General features: G+C 44.2%; 1 protein-coding gene across 2 annotated transcripts; it reads left to right on the plus strand.

The window, feature by feature from the left end:
* The first annotated feature begins 48 nt into the window (after window positions 1–48).
* SATL1 (spermidine/spermine N1-acetyl transferase like 1) lies at window positions 49–18,309 on the plus strand. 2 transcript variants are annotated; one of them, XM_082208490.1, is made up of 6 exons: window positions 49–390; window positions 6,061–6,112; window positions 7,934–8,014; window positions 13,837–13,938; window positions 14,154–14,194; window positions 17,877–18,309. In XM_082208490.1, the coding sequence occupies exons 1-6, from the start codon at window positions 310–312 to the stop codon at window positions 17,898–17,900; spliced, it is 381 nt and encodes a 126-aa protein (XP_082064616.1). In that variant the 5' UTR covers window positions 49–309; the 3' UTR covers window positions 17,901–18,309. The 2 variants fall into 2 exon arrangements, with proteins under 2 accessions (XP_082064616.1, XP_082064615.1); XM_082208489.1 differs by lacking the exon at window positions 17,877–18,309 and adding an exon at window positions 17,488–17,814 and having other exon boundaries at window positions 50–390; window positions 14,154–14,198.
* Window positions 18,310–18,678: the final 369 nt, after the last annotated feature.

The following is an 18,678-nucleotide window of genomic DNA, read 5'->3' on the forward strand; positions in this document are numbered from 1 at the left end:
ATCCCATTGTGACTCTTCATATGATCCATATATGCTTAATGGCTCAACCACCAACTGAAGCACAAGGTGGGATGGAAACTGGGCAGCAGCAGGAAGTCAAATCCCCACCTATGTAAAGGGGGAAGGAGAAAACAGGGTGGGGAAGGGTGGGGAGGAATAACATCTTTTCCCACCTTTTATTTTTTGTGCCTTGGCTAACAATAGCCGTTGGAGATGGTGAATGAAGTCAGTCCCCCAAGGAGAGGCCCAGCAGCACTCAAGCTCCCTTGTGGGAAGTGATCAGCATCCTTGCTGCTTCATGCTCTCAGGATGTCTGGCAGCTCTCTGAACCGCTTCCGGGTTCGTCCAGCAGAACCGCGGGACTGTACGGAAATCCTGCGTCTCATCAAAGTAAGCGGGGGTGGGGAGGGGAAGAGAGGCTGTAGGGAAGGAAAGTTCGATTTTTGGGCCATTGGACACATTTGGATTTTTGAGTGAGTTGTGTGGGTGCCTCCCTTTCTGTTTATCTCTCTCCCATTCCCCTGAATCTGCCCATCCCTACCCAAAGACAAGAACAGAGAAACACACAAAGACACACAGTTCCTTCTTCCAAAATGTCAGGGTAAAAATTGGATCAGAGTAAAAAATTGGATCCAAGAGAATTAATCTGAGCACTGAAAGAGGAACTGAGAAAGAACATCACTCTGCCACTCTTTCCTCAAGGTAGAAAAGGGTAATTACCTTTGCTACCTGATGACCAGGGCTACCCTGAGGAGTTCTTCAAGTTGCCATTGTATCCATTGGCGACTCCTGGGCTTGGGACTGTCATGAGACACAGTCCAATCCTATAAACTGCTAGACTAGCAGATAAGTATGGTTGCAGTAATTTTGGAAGGAAGGAAGATTTAAACATTTTTAGGATCATAGAACATCCCAGAGTGGCTTATAAGAAAGGAGCCACTATAAAACATTATGAACTAGGCAATTAAAATAATACATAATTTGTGAAAACTCTTTAAATACTGTATAAAACAAAGAGGACAGCAGATAGCAAAGCCACATAAAATCACCACAACCAGTCACATAATAATCCCCAATGCAAAACCAATGCCATTTACAAAATCAATAGGTTCATTTTACACAAAAGCAGACAAGAAAATAAAAGTCTTTAGGGGCTGTAATGCCATGGGTGACACTAATGAGTGTGACTTCTGCCAGCACAGCAGCAAGCATGGTCTGCTTCCTGTCTCTCCTGGTCAGGCCGTCTGATGGAATGGCTTCCCCCAGGGGCCAGCTGAGGGAGCAGGGAGGGTTGACGGTGCTGGGCTATTACAGCACAGCCAAGTTTATTTCATTTCATTTCATTAAATTTATATCCCCACCCCACTTTCCTCTAACAAGCTCGAGGTAACATGCATGCTTCTTCTGACAACCACCCTGTGATGTAGGTTAGGCTGAGATACTATAGCTGTCCCAAGGTAGCTCAGAAAACTTCATGGGGATTATGAACCCTGGTTTTTCAGGTTCTAGACCACACTGGCTCTCTGTGGTTGGTAATCCCCATTGAACTCGGTGGGACTTCCTTCTGAATAAACATCCACAGGTCTGTGCTGTTAATGGTTGCTAAGAAAGACAAACCCCTCCTCTTCGCCCACGATCAATGCGATCCTGAGTGCTTTTCCTGCCTTCCACCCACACCCATATACCTTTTTTTTTTACAAGCACATTTGGTCAAATAACACATTTAACATCACATCTAATTTAGCCCTTTATTTGATGCCCAAATGCCATCAAGGAGATAGCCAGCCAGAGAAGGTAAAAAGGGTAAAGGTACCCCTGCCCATACGGGCCAGTCGTGTCCGACTTTAAGGTTGCGTGCTCATCTCGCTTAAGAGGCCAGGAGCCGGCGGTGTCCGAAGACACTTCCGGGTCACGTGGCCAGCGTGACGAAGCTGCAGCTGGCGAGCCAGCACCAGCGCCGCACACAGAAATGCCATTACCTGCCTATTTATCTACTTGCACTTAAGGGTGCTTTCGAACTGCTAGGTGGGCAGGAGCTGGGACCAAACGACGGGAGCTCACCCCGTCACGGGGATTCGAACCGCCAACCTTACAATGAGCAAGTCCTAGGCACTGAGGTTTTACCCACAGCGCCACCCGCGTCCCCCAGGCAGAGAAAGCAGTCCTTTAATTAGCATTTTGGGGGGAAAATGGATGCAGTTTCTATTATTTCTGATCCCTCCACCACTCTCTTCTACTGGTTTAAAACCATGCTATTCTGTCAGCAGTTTTATCTATTTATCTTCCTGTTTTAAAACTGAATTACCCCTTTTAGTTGTTGTCATTACCAGTATTCCAGTGATTAAAGCAAGGTGTATATTTTGCAAACAGAACAGCTCTTAGGATAGCAAGTGGTGCACCTGTAGCTTTCCGTGCAAAGAGCTCTGATGCTCCAGGACATTTAGAAGCTGGTATGTACCAGTTCCTCTTAGACAAAATTGGATGTGCGTCCTTCTCCGTCTCAAAGCAGGGTACATATTAAAACATATATTGAGCTGGAAAACTAATCAAGCAATTTGCCTCTTGAAATATGGAACCAGAAATTGTGGTCTGTTGCTTTCAGAGAAGCTATCTTATTTGAGCTGTTTCCAAGGAACAGGCACAACAAGTTGCATTATGCAACATATAGAAGAATTTTATCTCTCCTACCAACAGAGAGGTCTTGGGCTGATCTCTGCCAGTGACCTAGGGAAAGATATAGATTACTAACTGACGTAATTTATTAAGAGTGCTGGCACTGCCCTTGGGACTTCCCTGAAAAATATTGTTTGGACTTTGTCAGCTTCCATAAACAGGGGCCAATCTGCTGCAATGATGGAGGCAACCCAGAGTTAGATGTGTGTTTGTTTTGGCATATTTTGTTTGGTTTTTTTAAAGAGAAAATCTGGAATGTGTGTATATTTTTGAAGTTCGTATAATTTTTATTTTAAGGAAAAGAAAACCAATCAATACAACAATAACAGTCAACCAAAACCTGAACTCATGATCCCCAGAGATTTTCAAGTGTCTCTGGAAGAAACTTAATATTGGTAGATGAACCAGTGCTTGTCCCATGCGCTATGACAGTGTTGGCAGCTGCGGTTTTCAGGGAGCATCCATTGCCTCTCCATGGCTGCCGCTGCCAACTTCCTTCCTTGGGCAGCTCATGGCAGCTGCTGTAAAGCATGTGAGGAGGAGCAGGAGAGGCTTCCACCGCGGAAGCGCAGCCCTTTGTGACATGTCAGCTCTGAGGGGCAGGCAGAGGGCAGGACCACCCTGGGCAGTAAGAAAGCGGGAGTAGAGTGCAAGGAGTCGATTTTTCTTTTTCTTAAAAAATAAAATAAAATGCTTTGTGTGTTCATTCTAATCTTGCCCCTTTCTAAAAATTTACTTGTGTGCAAATTTCTTTTTTGTAAATCTATCGAAGAATAAAATAAAATTGGGATTAAGGGGTTTCCTTAGAACAGTGTGCGGTGCATGTGCTGTGTCTCATTGGTCTAGTGGTGGTGAAACCAGCCCTCCTTCTGATTGGAAATGCTTTAGAGGTGGGATACAAAAAATGTAGGGTGGTTGAGGAGGGTCAGTACGGAGTGGGGAGTGAGAAAATCCCCTATTTTTGTCTGAGGAAGGGTACAAACTTGCTGCTCTCTAAATGTTTTGCACAAGGACTCCCACTATGCACAGCCAGAGCTAGATTTGTAGTCCAAAACATATGGAGGTCACCAAGTTGATGAAGGTTGATCTGAAGGTTCCAACGCCCGGCATTCTCAGAAACTATCCCACCACACACCACTTTTCAGCCCCACTGACATTGAAGCTTTGTTCAATATGTGAAAGAACCCTGAGCTACCTAACTGTGGTTAAGAAGGAATCATGTATTCTTTATGCAAGCCACCACAAGGAAATGAACAATATATAGCTTGCAGATTGCGTTCCAGGGACCCATGATGCTGCTGTTATATTACTTCCCTATAACTTGCCTATATTGTCTGGTACTATCTGCTGTAGGCGGTATCTCCGTGGCAGAACAATTTATCAGCTTAGCTATCTGAGTTCCTTTAAACTAGAGATGATGGGGATTGAATTTAGCACCTTCTGCCTGCAAAGCCAGGGTTCTGCCACTGAGTTATGGAAAGCACCTCCATATCTTCCTTGGTAAAACAAAAAGCAGCAGCAAGTAACAAGAACAAAAAGCAGGCTGCTAGCAAGTTCCACAGAGAAGCAGCAGCATCTTGTTGCTCATGGCATGGAATATTCCAATGATTAATATCAGTTATCCAAGCTTCTGCTTTGAAGGGTTTCACCCATAAATCTGTTCCATCCTGTTTCCAGCTCAATCTGTTGTTTTAAAACTTGCACATAAAAAAACAATATTTCTTTTTTATTTGTTTATTGGAAGGTTTGTGCAGTGGGCAGCAGAGATGTATACATGTGATACAGCAGAGTCTATTGCTTACAGCCCAAATATTTATGGAGCAAAATAGTAGTAGCTGTTGTTGTTGTTGTTGTTATTATGATTATGAAAAATACATAAATAGAAGTCCTAGAACAAATCTGCCTAAGAAATATCCATTGACTTGTTCTGATACTCTGTAAGGCTCCTAATAAAATAAGCAGGTCAACATGATCCTGTACTGCATTACACCAGTGAATAATTTCAAAAGCTCAGATGTCCCAGGGTTGAAAAACATACTCCGTTCTCATGGTGATTCTTTGTGGCCTCTGGCAGGAGGAGGGGGAGTGACAGAGCATCTATTTTCTGTCTCCCCCTTCTTTTCATGGTACAGGTGTGTGGGTGGAGCTTGCTGTTCTCTCCCTGTACTTGCCTTTTATCAGAGGCTCCCACATCATGTTTTCCATTCCTTGTCTGCAAGTACCAGACACAACCGCAGCTTCTAATTAGCCGGTTGTTGTTGTTTGCAAACCTGTCTTTGCCCAAAGACACACCTGGTGTCATACATGATATCAAATTTTGGGCAAGTTGCTGCGGCTAATGAGGTCCATGAGCCAGAAGCCCCCCCCCAGCTCAGCTATGGCACCTTGGAAAGGAATCTAAGCATCCCTGTCACCATCACTTTGCTTGTGTCGGTGGCACAGCCACCAGCCTCCCAAAAACTTGCCAGATTCTGTCTCTGTTCCAGTTTCCCTGTTGGGGAGGGGTCACCAATATTCAACCTTGCGTGAGAATTCTTCCACCACTCCTGGTTTCACAGAGAAGGTAATCAACGGCTACCAGCCATGGCGGCTATGTACTAACTCTGAATCACAAGGGGGTAGGAGGATATTGTTGCACCCAGGTCCTTTTTGTAGGCTTCCCAGAGGCATCTGGTTGGGCACTATCAGAACAGGATGGTGGGCCACATGCTCTTCTTATACTCATGTCAAAGTTCTTCTCCTTTATTCATTTATTTACATTTATTAAATCAGTATACCACCCTTCATCCAAAGATCTCAGGGCATTCAGAGCATTTCTGCCTGCATGGTGGAAAGGCTCCCCTTTGGCACCGGACACAGCTCCCAGGCAGTTATTCCACACAAGCACAAGAAAGGTTAGTGTGACGCCTGCCTGTCTGGCCTCCCACCTGTCCATCCATTCCCAACAGCAGGGGCTGGTAGACTGGCTGGCTGGGTTCCCTCACCCACTTGCTTGCCTAGTCCGCCTCAGCTCCTGGTATAACCAGTACCCCCTGGCAGAGGCACCATTCACCTGGGGAGCTTATAGCCAGGGCAGCTGCAACAAACAGAGAGGGCATCAGAGAAGGGAGGGAAGGAAGGGGGGGCAGAGGCCAGTGTGGCTTGTGGTGCCCCTATCATTCCAAGGCACCCCAGGGTGCCAAGACACACTGGTTGAAAACCCCTGCTCTAGGGCATCCGATTGGTAATTCTGGGAACAGGATGCTTGACTAGATGGGCATATGCCTAATCTCTCAAGGCTCTCCTTGGAGCTGACCTTCACTAACAACACCATTCCAATCTTTCATAGTGTTGTTTTTAAAGTCTGCTTTGCTATTTTGGTGATATTCTGGTTTCTTCTCTTGGCAGGAACTAGCTGCTTATGAAAACATGCCTAATGCAGTAAAAGTAACAGAAACAGGTAACATAGATGCCTAGCGTGTTAAATTTAAAGGTAAAAGGTAAAGTACCCCTGCCCGTACGGGCAAGTCGTGTCCGACTCTAGGGTTGTGTGCCCATCTCACTTAAGAGGCCGGGGGCCAGCGCTGTCCGGAGACACTTCCGGGTCATGTGGCCAGCGTGACGAAGCTGCTCTGGCGAGCCAGCACCAGCGCAGCACACGGAAACGCCGTTTACCTTCCCACTATAAAGTGGTACCTATTTATCTACTTGCACTTAAGGGTGCTTTCAAACTGCTAGGTGGGCAGGAGCTGGGACCGAAGGCGGAAGCTCACCCCGCCGCGGGGATTCGTACCGCCGACCATGCGATCGGCAAGCCCTAGGCGCTGAGGTTTTACCCACAGCGCCACCCGCGTCCCTGTGTTAAATTTAGGAGGCTTCTATTTATTTGACCTCCAGGCCTTCTTCAGAGCGTAACATGCGATTAAGTCCTCGGCCCTGTCCCTCAGGTGAAGAACCACACAGTTTTAAAACACTAAAACAAATACATTATATCAGGTGGAGACTGACATCCTCTTATGCCAACTGATGGCCTGGGCTCCCTCACTTCTGCCTCCCCTCAAGGCAGGCGTCTTTATTTTTATATACAACTTGCATCACCTGGTGGCAGGATGCTGGTGGTAATTTTAGGATCAGAGCAAGAACTGAGATGGAATTGAACCAGTTTCCATCCTTGCTATGGTCCTGATTTGATTGTCTTTCTAACACACACACACACACACACACACACACTGCAATTTGCATGGGGGGGGGAGAGAAATCTTGCACATTGTGCAAATCCACATTTCAAGTGTAATTTGGCTCACAGAAAACTAATGTGAGGGAAGATGGTTCTAGCTCGAATGACCTGACACCTTCTGAATGGTTTGGACTCCAAGATGTTGGGAGGATGCTATGGTTGGCTAAGATTAGACTAGTCTAACATCTCCCTAACATGCCGGTTATTTACACGCAGGGATTTTAAACCCACCAGCACCTACCTACCCCTGTTCAAACAGATTTAGCAAAAAGGCTGGTGTTCATGTGGTCTGGCCTTGCATCAGATCTTCATATTGGTGAAAATGCCTGTTTTGGCCTTTGATCATTTTTGCCAACACAATTCACATGTTGCTGTCCAAAGAAAAGAGCCCCAACAATACAAATTTGTTTGGGTGAACCTCTGATTTCACACCCTCCGGTCCATCATGGCTGCTCTCCCACACCCGCCCAGAATTCTATTTTGAGAAGATGCTGGTGGCAACATTATTCATTTTTATTATTTATTAAATTTGTATACTGCCATTCATCTGTAGCTCCCGGGGCGATTTGCAACATAAAAATACAAGATAACCCCCCCAATACCATATTTTCCACTCTATAAGACGCACCAGACCACAAGATGCACCTAGTTTTTGGAGGAGGAAAACAAGAAAAAAAATATTCTGAATCTCAGAAGCCGGAACAACAAGAGGGATCGCTGCGCAGTGAAAGCAGCCATCCCTCTTGCTGTTCTGGCTTCTGGGATAGCTGCACAGCCTGCATTCGCTCCATAAGACGCACACACATTTCCCCTTACTTTTTAGGAGGGAAAAAGTGAGTCTTATAGAGCAAAAAATACGGTACATAATAAAAACAAGAACAAGGCCAAACCCTAAACCTCCCTCCCTCCCTCGCACTCCACCCCACCCTACTACTACTACTTAGTACTAGTAAGTACTACTACTTAGTACTACTACCTATTATGAATCTTCTTTTATCTTGGGACTATATTTTAGTGCTTTATTCAACTATCTAAACATTTCAGATTTGCTTCGAGATGGTTTCGGATCACGTCCTTTCTTCCAGTGTTTAATAGCAGAAGCAAATAAGGATGATGCAATGCAGGGTAAGCTTTCAAGAAAACAAAGTTATCATTTATTTGTATAACTAGGTATCCCATAGAATGAGTGCCAACACTGAAAATGCTCCACCTCAAGAAGCTACCCACTGGACTGCATCTGGTGGGGGTACCCAGAGAAGGACCTCAGAAGATAATAGGGTCTAGGTGGGTTGGGGTGGGGAACCTGTGGGCCTCCAGAAGTTGCTGGACTACAACTTTATCACTTCTGGATATGCTGAATGGGCTTGATGTGGGTGAGGGGTCCAATGACATTTGGAGAGCCTCATCACTGGCAATGCTGAGGCTCCCAGTTCAACTGCAACCTTCTAAGCCTCCCTATCTGAACTTTGGTACTCTCACCATAGCAAATCCCACCCTAGCTATACCCCTCTTTGAGGGAATGTAGCATTGAGTTCCTCTTGCCTGCCTGCCTGGATCAAAAAGTGTGTTTGTCTGTAGAAACTAACTTAGGTCATTTTTGGCATCCATTGCTCCACCTATGGGTATAAGGGATGTTAGGAGATGGGTAGTACATTGTGCACGAAACAAGGATGCCCACTGCCCCCCTTCCTATTCATCCTGGCCCTGGAACCTCTAGCAATCCGAATCTGGGCAGCCCAACATCAAGGCAGTGGAAATAAAAGACAAAACCTATAAATTAGGGCTCTTTTCAGATGACCCGATGGTCATGACACTAGACCCACCCCCCACAGCAACTACCTTAACCAAAGAACCCAACACATTTTCAATGGTATCGGGCCTAGAAGTAAACTTTGCAAAATCTGAGGCTATGTGCTTCAACACTCCCCTCCCCCATATCCAGAAAGAATTCACCAATGTCACAAAGAAAAAACTCTGCCACACCAAGTTCAAATACCTAGGGGTACAAATAACCAGAAACCTCAACAATTATAAACCCCTATGGTGACAAATTAACAAAGACCTGACGAGATGGAGCAATACTAACTTCACTCTCTCAGATATAATAGCCGTGATCAAAATGATTACCCTTCCAAAATTAACCTATCTATTCCAAACCCTTCCAATCTGGATTCCACCAACCCAACTCCACAAATGGCAGAAGAAACAACACTTGTTTATCTTCTCACACAAAAAGCCAAGAACAAGCCCCAAACACCTGCACCTTCCCACCTCAGAAGGAGCATGGGGAATCTCCAACATAGAACTATACTACATCGCCAACCATATAATCCCATACATTCTAGAAGATGAGAAGAAACAATGGGTAAACTTGGAGAGAGACATAATCGAAAACACTCCCACCCCAGCATATAAAGGTGAAGGTACCCCTGCCTGTACGGGCCAGTCGTGTCCGACGCTAGGGTTGTGCGCCCATCTCACTTAAGAGGCCGAGGGCCAGCGCTGTCCGGAGACACTTCCGGGTCACGTGGCCAGCGTGACGAAGCTGCTCTGGCGAGCCAGCACCAGCACAGCACACAGAAATGCCGTTTACCTTCCCGCTAGAAAGCGGTACCTATTTATCTACTTGCACTTAGGAGTGCTTTCGAACTGCTAGGTGGGCAGGAGCTGGGACCGAAAGACGGGAGCTCACCCCGCCGCAGGGATTCGAACCGCCGACCATGCGATCGGCAAGCCCTAGGTGCTGAGGTTTTACCCACAGCGCCACCCACGTCCCTACCCCAGCATATACTTTCCTCCAAAACAAACTAAGGAAAATCCCCACCACACTAAACAGGTTCACACAGACCAGGCTTCGTCAAACTCAGCCCTCCAGATGTTTTTGGCCTACAACTTCCATGATCCCTAGCTAGCAGGACCAGTGGTCAGGGATGATGGGAATTGTAGTCTCAAAACATCTGGAGGACCGAGTTTGAGGAAGCCTGACACAGACCATGCTTACATAGAAAGAAGAAGTTGGCAAACTGTCCCCAACCCCATGCCCACTAATCCCCCTGGCTTACCACCCACTATTCCACCATGCAGCACAAAATCTCCAGATATAAACCTGGCAAACCAAAGGCCTATATCACATAGCAGACTTCTACAAAAATAACAAACCCATATTGACACAAGAAATACAAGATAAATATCCTGGCTAACACACCACCAACTACACACCTTAAACAACCCAGCAGTAAAATCAGCAGCCACTAGGCCCTTGACCACCTTCAAAAGTCTTCTCCTAACAACAACAGGACATAGCAAGGGGATGATATCTATACAAAACACTGCTCCAAAGCCCCACAAACCCTCTTCACATAATCAAAAAACGACATAGGCTGTGAAATTAACCCCACCCAATTGACTAGAATGTGGTCTAAACCTCCCTTTAAATCCATATCAGCAAGAAGAACTCACTCTGAAACTCACTTACAGATGGTACCCAACACCACAGAAACTGGCACTGATACACCCAGGAACCTCACCAAAATGCTAGCAATGCTCCACAGGCTCATACCTCCACATGTGATGGGAATGCCCCCAAATACAAGTCTTCTGGACAACAGTCATACAAGAAATAAGCAAAATAACTAAACAGGTACTAGAAGTCACGCCCTACTGAATATCTTCCAAGATAACAATGCCCACTTACCCTATAAAGAGCTCATATCCCACCTACTCTCAGCAGCCAGAAACAACATAGCCAGACACTGGAGGGACCTGTCCGGAATAACACTGGTATCAAGTAGTATGGGAAACAGCCTTACTAGAAAAGCTAACCAGTAGACTGAAACTGACATGGGGAGAAATAGAAGAGGATGCCTTCACTTCAGCATGGCTCCCCTTTATCACATACACAGCCCAACAAGGCAGCAGCATGAACCCACCGACAGAATACAATTCAATATAGCTAACTTAACCCAACAACTCAGAGCAGGGTTTTCATTGGCAGTGCTCCTGCTCTGTGGAACAGCATCCCTATTGGGATATAGTGAGCCCACCACTTATGTGGGTTTTATGCTGGGAAGTTCCCAGAGTCAGATAAGCAAAATGGAGGGCTCTTTCTGTGGTGGGTTTCCCCTGCTCTCCATCTATTTTTCTGCTGTGTGCCAGAGGTTCTGATTGCGCAGGTAAATTAAGGGTAAATCATGGACCCACTTTACTTTTGGGGGAAATAAAAGAAATTATTGCTTTGACAAGCTTCTACATTTCAAGAGAAAGGTTTCTGATTTAAATGTTCACTTTGTATTGTTTGCAAGCCTGTATTTAGTTGGATTTTTCCTATTCTTTTCGAAACTGTTTTTCATTTTTATGTTTGTAAATCGCAGACTCACGTGAAAGGCAATAATAAATATCTCCCCACAAGAACCCTCCTGTTATCCAGGACCTAAAACATGTAACTTGCACTCCTTGACATTTAAAGTGTGGAGAATATTCAACTTTGTTTTGGAATTGCTTGTCAACAAAGGATTGCTACTTCCCTCAAAATACTTTATGCAATTTTAAATGAGTTTCAGCGCATGTTGTTGAACCTCCTGCCATTTGACCAAGAGGTACATAGTGTGTCCTAAAAGATGACAGCCTCGATCCTTTTAATTGCTTGGAGAATTCAAAAAACTTTTTTTAAAAAATCAGCTAAACATTAAAGGTCTGGCAATAGCTTCACAATCCAAAAGAGTCTTTTAGATTTGTGTTCTGTTAGTCACAGATGTATTATATACCACCCTGCTGGATGGCAAATGGTGTTTTGAATCTAATAAATATTTCAAAAGCAATTCTTGGCATATCCTGATGGGAGGGAGAATGGGTCAACTGTGCAACAAAAACGAAATTAACACCTCCCACCAAGAATATGAAGATATTTACATGAACCTAAAATGTGAGCCCTTTGATCCTAGCCTTTTTTTAGAGCTTAGTCAGTGGTTGGGGAGGTGGTATTTGGCTTAGCGCAGTAGTGCTGGGAGAGGGAGGTAATTAACCTCTCACACAGTTTCCCCTATCCTTCCCTATGTCTGAGCTATTAAAATGCTCTCTAGGGGGGAAAGGACAAGTGCAATATAGGCTCTTATTTTTCTTTCCACCCACCAAGATGATATCACTGCATCTAATACAGTGGTACCTCTGGTTACATACTTAATTCGTTCCGGAGGTCCATTCTTAAGCTGAAACTGTTCTTAACCTGAGGTACCACTTTAGCTAATGGGGCCTCCTGCTGCTGCTGCGCTGCCGCCGCACGATTTCTGTTCTCATCCTGAAGCAAAGTTCTTAACCCAATATACTATTTCTGGGTTAATGGAGTCTGTAACCTGAAGCGTATGTAACCTGAAGCGTATGTAACCCGAGGTACCACTGTACAGTGATGGTTAGTGTCCATTGGGACTGGTAGTGTGGAAGGCAGGGAGGCCAACAGAAGGTGGCACCAGAGTAAACAACAGGTAGAGCCACAGCCAATGACAGAGAGAGTGAAATAAATTTGCTATGTCTCCATCCTCCTGGCTGCTGAGTTCTACAAGGGCAACAATGGGACTAAGGAGGGGGAAGTTGAGAGGCAGTGGTACAACCTGGTCTAGCTGCAGTTAAGAAGGTAGACATGAGGACGCTAGAGGAAGGTAGACAGAGGTTGGAGGGGCAATGCCCCCACCTACTCAAACAAACCAGCCTTTGCTGCTCTAATAGCCAACTCAGGTACTGAGTGCAGAGAGGATTGGAGCCAGTGTGGTATAGTGGTTAGGGTGCCAGACCATGTCCTGCTTCAAATTCCCACTCAGTTATTAAGCTCCCTGGGTGACCTTTGGCCAGTACTACTTCATAGGGGTGGTGGGGAGGAGGAGGAGCTCCATGGAGAAAAAGGTGGTATATAAATGTAGTAAATAAAATAAATAAGTAATAAATTGGTGGCAAAGTGGGACCACTGACAACAAAGGAAAGGAGAAAATCTCTGTATGCTCAGGGGGAAGACAGAATTACTAATGGGGCTTCTGAGGCACAATTGCATCATTATGTTGGTGTGGGACTATTTTGGCTTTGTTACTGAAAATGTTTTTAATTAAAAAAACATTGAAGTGGCTTTTTCCTTATAGCAGTGTGGTTCTCTTTCCTTTCGTTGTATTAAACAGTAAGCCCTTTTATATTGAGGAAATTTGATTTGCTTAAAAAATAACTTCACATGGTTTTGTTTGCTCCCCTGGCTCCTTTGGAAGGCCATGACAAAAGAATTTTTTTTTTTTTTTCAAAAATGCAAATTTAATACTTCTTACAAAAGGTGCCATTACCAAATTCAGTAAAATTCTGGTCTATTTATGTTGAAGTGATCATTTAGAAGGAAGGTGTAGTATCTAATGTTAGTTAAAGGTAAAGGTAAAGGTACCCCTGCCTGAACGGGCCAGTCTTGACAGACTCTGGGGTTTGTGCGCCCATCTCACATCTATAGGCCGGGGGCCAGCGCTGTCCGGAGACATTTCCGGGTCACGTGGCCAGCGTGACAAAGCTGCATCTGGCGAGCCAGCGCAGCACACGGAACGCCGTTTACCTTCCCGCTGGTAAGCGGTACCTATTTATCTACTTGCACCCGGGGGTGCTTTCGAACTGCTAGGTTGGCAGGCGCTGGGACCGAGCAGCGGGAGCGCACCCCGCCGCGGGGATTCGAACTGCCGACCTTTCGATCGGCAAGCCCTAGGCGCTGAGGCTTTTACCCACAGCGCCACCCGCGTGTTAGTTACACCTAATGTTAGTTACACCTGTGGAAATTAATGATTATTGCTAAACTAAAACAAATGTGTGCACTCTGAGTAGAAATTAGTTGGATACAGTCTAAGATGATTAACTAATTCATAATTCTCTAGCTGATTGACAGCTTTACACAATAGTGGTTATTTCCTTACAATAGCTGTTTTGTGTCTCACCAGATACCGACATTGTAGGGTTTGCTATGTATTACTATACTTATGACCCTTGGATTGGCAAGCTGTTGTACTTAGAAGACTTCTACGTTATGGATGAATATAGAGGTAAAAATTTACAGGCTTCTTTGCAATTTCAAAGAAATTAAACTTTTTGTATGTGTATAGGATAATGCATTAGATTTTACCTGTAAATGTTCCTATTTTGTTCATGGCTCATGGCAAAGAAGATAAAATAGCATATTGTCAAAGCAGGCAAATTTTTCACATGGGTATGTTGCAAGTTTTGTCATCTGAGGTTTTTCTGAACTGTGTTTTGGCAGGTTGGGGCATTGGAACAGAACTTTTAAAAAGATTAAGCCAGGCAAGTTATGTTTTCCTGTCTTCTATTTACTTGTATGTATTTACTTTGTAAGCTGTATATTCAACAGTACAGACTTAAATCTACTTTAGTCAAAAAGCTGCTGACATATTAAATTTGACTGAGAGTCTTCTCTAGCCTGGTGCCCTCCAAATGTTGCTGGACTACAACTCCCATCACCCTTATTGCTCATTCTGGCTGAGGATGATGGAAGCTGGAGTCCAACAGCATCTGGAGGGCTACCAGTTCCCCAGACCTGGTTTCATTATTTAAGTCAGCTGTGAGAATCAAGAAGCAAAAGAGAGGATCAACAGGGTATCAGTGGTTAGAACCTCTAATCTCATTCACACAAGCAACAGATGTGATTGTAAAAACTGTTGATACAACCGTTTCACGCTTCAGACTGCAGGTAGGGGCTTGCATATGCAGGAACACACACGAAAAGTTCCTGAAATTTCTAACAGAACACAAGGTAAAATGTGAGTTAATAGCAGAATGCAGAGGCTAAAAAAGGGGCTAATGCACCAGCAAAAATATATGTAGATTGTAATAATTTCTTCCACTCTGAAGAAATTCACCTCACCTGGAGTGCTGCATCTAGCTCTGGACATTGCAGCATAGTGATAGTCTGGAACAGAGAGCAATACAGCAACACAGAAAACCTGCCTTCTACCAAATCTTATCATTGGCAGCTCTCCAGGCTTTCAGATAGGGGCAATCCCAGACTTACTTGGAAATGCCAGAGGGTGAAAGGGGAACCTTCTGCATGCAAAGTGTATGCTCTGCCACTGAGCCATGGCATCTCCTCCCAAAGATGGTGAGGGGTCTGCAAACCATGTTCTGTAAGTTGGGCTTAAATCTGGAGGATAGGCATCTTCAAATATCTGAAGGAATGTTATATAGGTTATTGTATTTTAGTGTTTTATTGGAAGCCGCCCAGATTAATAATAATAAATTATTATTATTATTATTATGAAGAAGAAGAAGCAGCAAAATTGTTCTATGGAACAGACTCCCTAGGAAGGAAGTAAACTTGTCTTTAGAGGTTACTAAACAGAAAACAGCCACCTATCAAGAATGGTGTAGCAGTGGATTTACTGCATTGGCATGAAGGGGACTACACTAAGTGACCTTTGAAATCCCTTCTAACTCAATACTTTCCTAATCCCTCTGTACTAATAAATAAAATCAGAATTTTGCATATATAAAACTAGATGTCAGGGGGAAGAGTTATAGCTGAACACTCTCACTGTTGTGCTAGCTTTCTATGTGTGGGGAAGCTTTCAGTATGAAAATACACTGAACCATGTACCGTATTTTTCGCTCTATAACACGCACCCGACCATAACACGCACATACAGTAGTTTTTAGAGGAGGAAAATCCGTAGGCATGCAACCCGTAGGCATTCCCTCCATAACACTCACAGACATTTCCCCTTACTTTTTAGGAGGAAAAAAGTGAGTGTTGTGGTGCAAAAAATATGGTAATCCTCACTTGTAGTCTGAAGGGGTACCAACAGTTTTAACCATCGCATCATTTGTATGAATGAAGTTTTTACTTGCATTCCAACTGGTGACTCAGCTTAGTTCTCCAGCTGTGACACAATATCCTCTTCCAGAATGGCAATCCTAATCAACTTCCTGAGTTTGGGAAGGGAGACTAGGTAGAAAAAGAGGGAAGAGTTACAGGTTTGAAAAATGTGGAAGTTACAAACTAGACTAGAATTTACCTCAAAAAACAGATTGGATTTTAAGTCTTCTTGAGTGTTTATGATTGGGATCATACTATAGTATGATTTCTTACCTGTTTGTGATGTTCAGAAATCATCCTTTTAATATTGTTGCATGAGCACTTTTTTGATAAAATTTCCTGATGCATTGTTTTTAACTGTTTGTAAGCTTTGTGCATTTTATGGATGTGTAAGTTGCTTTGAGACATTTGTGAGTGGAAATGAAAACAATTATAGGCATCTTTAAATAAAACAAGGAGAAATTAAATGGTGGGTGTGCAATGTACCATCACAGCTACTGTACATATCAACTGGCTCTGAACCAGAAAAGCATTTTGCCAGCTAAAAGGTTTTATACGAATTCTTAACAAATTAGTGACTAATTAATGACTTATATCCAAATCTCTGATCTTGGATTAATGCTTAAAAATGCCCAAGAACGTGAGAACAGCAAAGAGCTTTAAGTTGTCCCAGTTTAGATTCAGAACTTTAGATGCTGGTATTATAGTCCTACATCTTTCTGTGCAATCCGTGAATGCAGTGCTTCTTGCAAAGAAAGCCAAGTAACTGTGTTTTCTTTTACTCCAAGTTTTGTTTCTGCATTTGCTACAGTAATAATTTCAAGCAACAAGATTAACTGGCAGCTTAAATATAAATGGTTTAAAAAAGCAACTCCCACAAGAAGTAGTGATGGCTACCAACCTCATGGCTTAGAGGGAATGCATACAGGGAAAGGCAATAAATGGCATAGAGTGGGCATGTACAACACATTGATCGCGATCGACTGGTGGAACCTGAGACTGATTATGGTCGATCGCAGGTTGATTGCTGTGCTCCTGGGGGGACTTGAGGGAGATGCTGCCCTGCCGCCTCCGAGGGAGAGCTGGTGTGTGCATATGCTGCCAGCTTGCTATCCTTCCTGCTGCACTGAGCACTGGTGGTGGGGTGGGATGGGATGCTGCCTGAGGGAGAGAAAGAGAGGGAGAGAAAGAGAGTGCCCTGGCTTGTTATCCTTCCCGCTGTGCCGAGTGCTGGCAGTGGAATGGATGCTGCCTGAAGAAGGGAGGGAGGGAGGGGGAGAGGGAGAGGGAGAGGGAGAAAGCAGGGAAGGAAGAATCATGGAGCAACCCGGAAGGGAAAGAGTTCACACACACACACACACAGAGAGAGAGAGAGAGAGAGAGAGAGAGAGAGAGAGAGAGAGAAGCTGGCTCCTCAGATCTGTGCAAACTAATATAAAAATATAGTTTGAATTTTCTCACTTGTTTAGTTACTTCTCCATCTAGTAACTATTTGAATCTGCCATAATGATATCCAAACATAACTACTGTATCTATGAAATAAAGATCTATCTATCTATCTATCTATCTATCTATCTATCTATCTATCTATCTGGCTTTGGAGGGTGGTAGAGCACTGCTAGTTTTTGATACTTGTTGGTAGATCGGAGGCAACTTAAGCTTGGATGTGCCTGGCATAGAGGGAAAGGCAATAAATGGCTACCAGCACTGGACACCCCTCTCTTCTTTCCCCAAATGCTATTGCCTGTGCTTACTTTTCAGATAGCAATCGAAACCAACTGCAGCTGCATGCATTTCCTTGTTGTTGTTTGGAACAAGCCATCTATAGAGTACTATATGAGGCGTGGTGCTTCAGACCTTTCCACTGAAGAAGGCTGGCATCTCTTTAGATTTGACAAAGAAAATCTAGTCAGAATGGCTTCTGGAGACTAAAAGAAGGAAGTCCGCCATTTTTTTTTTATCACTCTCAAAGCTTGGAGTGCTCATCAGGCTTGCGATGAAAAACCTCACTCACTTCTGGTTAACACAGTGGCTTCAAAGCAGAGTGCAAATAGCAAGAAAAATTAAAAGAAGCATGTGTGTTTTATGACTGGCATGACTTTGATAAATTGCTTTACTTTTTCTTCACGTGGATGTACAACACTTCAAATGCAGCCTGAATCTTACGGATCAGCTTAAGCAAAGGTATGCTCAACTGGTGACTCATATGGAGAAAGAACACAGGTGGGACAGAATGTGCTGGCCTGGCCAGGAAACCTCTTGCTTTTCTTCAAATACAAAAATAGCTGGTGCCCTAGCGTATTAGAGCGTGTACAAGCTTGTACCCAGAAGGAAGAACAGGACTTTGTGGGAAAGAGCACCTTCCTTGCATGCAGAAAGTCCCAGACTTGATTCCTGGTGCCTCCAAGTCAGAGGATGCCAAGCTGGGAAAGGCTGCCTTAGACAAACCATTCTCTCTCAGCCTCAGTCCCCCGATTTCCAGTGTCTTGCCTGTTTATAAAGGTTACAACTAGAGAATGCATGATACACTTTAAAAAACTGTACCTATTTTAGGTAGTACCATTAAAATCACAGGCTTTGCATACAGCCAGAGATTCAATCACCAGTTTTTCTGGGTAGGGCTGGGAAAACACACTTGTCTGAAACCTGGATAGCTTTTGCCAACCAGAGTACACAATCTGAACCAGAGAGACCATATTGTTTGACTCAGCTTCCTATGTTCCTGTGGTCTTGCACTTTTCCTACCCTTACCCAAAGCAGTATCATGACATTTGTGTCACGTGGCTTGTTGCTATAGCACCAATACTGGAGAACCAAGGCAACGTCCCAGTACCCACATAAAGCAGGGGGCGGCAGAAAGTAGATCAGTATCTACTAGTAGACCCCAGAGTGACTTTTCAGTAGATCAGGTAGAGTTTCAGCAACTATTTTAACTATAGCAATGACAAAATGACAC

This window comes from Podarcis vaucheri (assembly GCF_965113315.1).
Source record: "Podarcis vaucheri genome assembly, chromosome: Z".
Lineage (NCBI taxonomy): Eukaryota > Metazoa > Chordata > Lepidosauria > Squamata > Lacertidae > Podarcis > Podarcis vaucheri.